This window comes from Palaemon carinicauda, chromosome 9 (assembly GCF_036898095.1).
Source record: "Palaemon carinicauda isolate YSFRI2023 chromosome 9, ASM3689809v2, whole genome shotgun sequence".
NCBI lineage: Eukaryota > Metazoa > Arthropoda > Malacostraca > Decapoda > Palaemonidae > Palaemon > Palaemon carinicauda.
The window spans coordinates 42,801,498-42,804,967 of NC_090733.1; the positions used below are offsets into that span (position 1 = coordinate 42,801,498).

A 3,470-nucleotide genomic window follows, 5' to 3' on the forward strand; every position below is an offset into this window, starting at 1 on the left:
AACTTTCCTTGCCTTAGTTGAACACTCAGCCTTGATTGGTGCTTTTCCTTCTCCTACCCGAGGGGTGTCTTCCCTTCTGCCCCTCTGAAATAGGTTCAAGAGCCTAGCCTCTCCTTCAATGAAACTTACCAAATCATCAAACGACACAGTCCTCTTTTTTTTTCTCATTAATCTTATCAGCAACTCTCCACCATCGAGTCTGCACCCCTAAGGAGAACTTGCTAATGATCAACCTCATTGTTTTTTGGATTTTGTAATTCGGCAATGCCATAAGGGACGCACGAAATTGCATTCCTGCAAGTTTTGAGTGCCACCAAGTACTTGTCATACTCTTCCGCGTTGTTTTCCCTTATATCTTTCCATTTAATGATCTTTTCCACAAACACGGTGGCTATCTGTTCTAGGTTTCCATATCGCTCCCCCAGCAACTTCCTTGCCTGCTTATAGCCCTCTGAAGCTTCTAAGTGGATGCAAGATGCCACAATATCGTTTGGCATGCCTGTCGTGTATAAATCCAGATACCTCAGCCTTTCCTTATCATTCATCAACTGGCTACTAAAGACTTCATCAAATGAGCGAATGAACTTGAAATACTTTGTACGATCCCCATCAAACTTAGCTATATCCTGCTTGGGCATTAAGCTTTTAAGGCTGCAAGAGATTAGCGCCTGCATGACTTCCTTATTGCTCAAGTCCCTTTGGTCATTCCCGCCCGAGCAACGGCATCCACTTAACCCAATCTTGGGCGCTTCCGTATTCAAATGCATGGGTCTCTCACTCCCGCTTACATCAGGGTTTGTGTGTTCCCTTATCCTAGGGAGGTGAGTTATTTCCCTTTCCTTTCCTCTGAGTTCTCTTAAGGCCTTCTCCTCTGCCTCCACTCCAGCTAACTCTGCCTCTAAACCGAGCCTCTCCCTCCTAGCTCTTAGCGCTGCTTCCTCTCGCTCTATGGCGTCTATCTCCTTCATCGCCCGTAATTGTGCTGCCAACCTGGCTCTAGAAGCAGCTAATACTACATGTCTGCTCCCAGTAGAACTCGCGCGCGACCGCTGAGATCTCCCGGAAGCAACAGATTGCATACCAATGACTGATGCGCTATCCCCCAAATTTAAATGTCCATCCTCTTCCCTGGGTTCTTCAGTGCACTCGCCTACCTTATGGCCCTGATTAACCCCACTCTCCTGCCTAACCTCAAGTCCCTGCAAAAACTCCTGTACCTCTACGCCATCCTTCTCTAAGGCTTCCCTTAGACGCTGACACAATTCAGACTTGTTCCCTCCTCTTGGGAGGCCTCTAACTTCCAACTCCTCTCTCAATTGCGCAACCTTTAGGGTCTCCATTTTCCTAGGCCCCGTTCCGGCACTCCCTATGAGCTAACAAAATTCCCTAGTTGAATCGTAGCTGACCTAACCGATGAGTGGCCGAGAACCTGCACTACTCAATGAAAACCACCAACAGTACCTATGTTGCGACTGCCTAAATCCTCTACGCCTAGAGACTGTCCCTAAATGTATCAATGTCTCGTGGCCCAGCCTCCTACCTAAAAGATCTTCTATTTGACATATCCCAGCCCTTACCTGAAATAACTTCTATTTGACATATCCCAGCCTTTACCTAAAATAACTTCTATTTGACATCTCCCAGCCTTTACCTGAAAGAACTCCTACCTGAAATAACCCTTATTTGACATATCCCAGCCTTTACTTGAAATAACTTCTATTTGACATATCCCAACCTTTACCTGAAAGAACTTCTATTTGACATAGCCCAACCTTTACCTGAAAGAACTTCTATTTGACATATCCCAACCTTTACCTGAAAGAACTCCTATTTGACATATCCCAATCTTTACCTGAAAGAAATTCTATCTGAAATAACTTCTATGAAATAGCTAAACCCCTCCTTGTTATGCTTAAGTTTTAATACCATGCAGCATGCAGCAAACTAACAGCTGTCAAACTGAGAACTCTAGTGACCATTGGCTTAGGATTACAGCGCCCGTAACCGACGTTGGAAGTGGTTTCTTCATATGGATAATCCTCAAATTGGTAAAGTTAAATTGGGTAACCGTAACGTTACGTGCTAAGTTCTCATTTGAATGGGTTCTAATTGAACCTTCCAAGAAATATTTTCATGCCACACACAGAATAAACTTATGTATTAAAGCAAACCTGTGATACCATTAACCTAAACCAGTTATGAGGACCTATAGACGATTATACCTAAACCAATACAGAACCAAGGGACCACATTAAAAATTCCACAAGGTTTCCCTCGACGATCAGATATTACTAAATCAACTCAAAATACATGAATAATGACCTGAGAACACAACATTCTGACTTTCTCCAAGTCTTAATGCACTACACACATCTGTTCCTGCTCACCTTCGAGATATTTGCCTTACAAATAAACTACTCAAGTTCAAATGCAAAATTTCCGTGCTATTTTTAATTAAACATCAACTCCTCTGTCATAAAAAAAAAATACAAAATAATTGTCACTCTAAAATATTACAGTACAGGACAATTTCCTTGATGAACTTCGTCAATCATCTTAAATATTAATCAGATAATCACGCCTTACAACTTAGGAACATTTAATACCCTCATAAATCTGGGTCCTGTGAATGAAATTTTTCACACGTGTTGACATCAGCACCTTAAACGAAGCAGACAATACCTAATTTCGCCCATTATATAACTTTTTCCTTCCACTTAGCTTGTTGCACGATGTCGGCAGACGACTTGTTATTCTTCTCAGCTTTCCAGAGGGACCACGTGCTCCTTCAGACTTTCACCCACGCTGTACCACAAAAGGGGGGGACAAAAATTTGACTGTAGGACGAGGGGGGTCTTCTTTGTGGGTTATTTAGTACTCGTCGACATTTTAAGTTTCTTTATTTGTCGAGGTCACTGGAAAAATTACATACAATGAGAAATTCATATGGTGACAATTCTTCAATTAATCAAAAAAAAAAAACATATTTAAAGAAAACCCTATTATCTACACATTTCAAACAACATTATTGGAAACCTCTATTGCTATAATTTCATTAATTGTGATTCCTTTGTATTCTATTTCTTGCATGTTACACATTTTTATTAATATTTCCAATAAAGACCTCTGGTATAATAACTTGATTACAAAATTCGTAAAACTAGGTGGGTGAATCCCTTGGTTCTGCTATATCAACTCTTTAAGAAATAAGCACTAAGCAATAATAGACATCATTAAGTCATGAGAGAATTTCAATAAATAGTTATTCGATCTGCGGCATATTTTATCTAGCTTAATCCCTTACAAGCTCTATTTTCCCTCCTTAAATTGTGAAGACCTCTTGATAACATCTCTTACTTACAATTTTGTTTGTGTCCACCGCAAAGACCGTCCAGTTCTCTCCCCTAAATGGGCCCCCGGGTATGTCCCTGCCGAGGGTACGCGACCGTTAGGACAAACCTACCCCTCAC

General features: G+C 41.3%; 1 protein-coding gene across 1 annotated transcript; it reads right to left on the bottom strand.

The window, feature by feature from the left end:
- Nucleotides 1-221: 221 nt before the first annotated feature.
- LOC137646366 (uncharacterized) lies at nucleotides 222-968 on the bottom strand. The gene has a single exon (XM_068379471.1). The coding sequence runs from the start codon at nucleotides 966-968 to the stop codon at nucleotides 222-224; it is 747 nt and encodes a 248-aa protein (XP_068235572.1).
- Nucleotides 969-3,470: the final 2,502 nt, after the last annotated feature.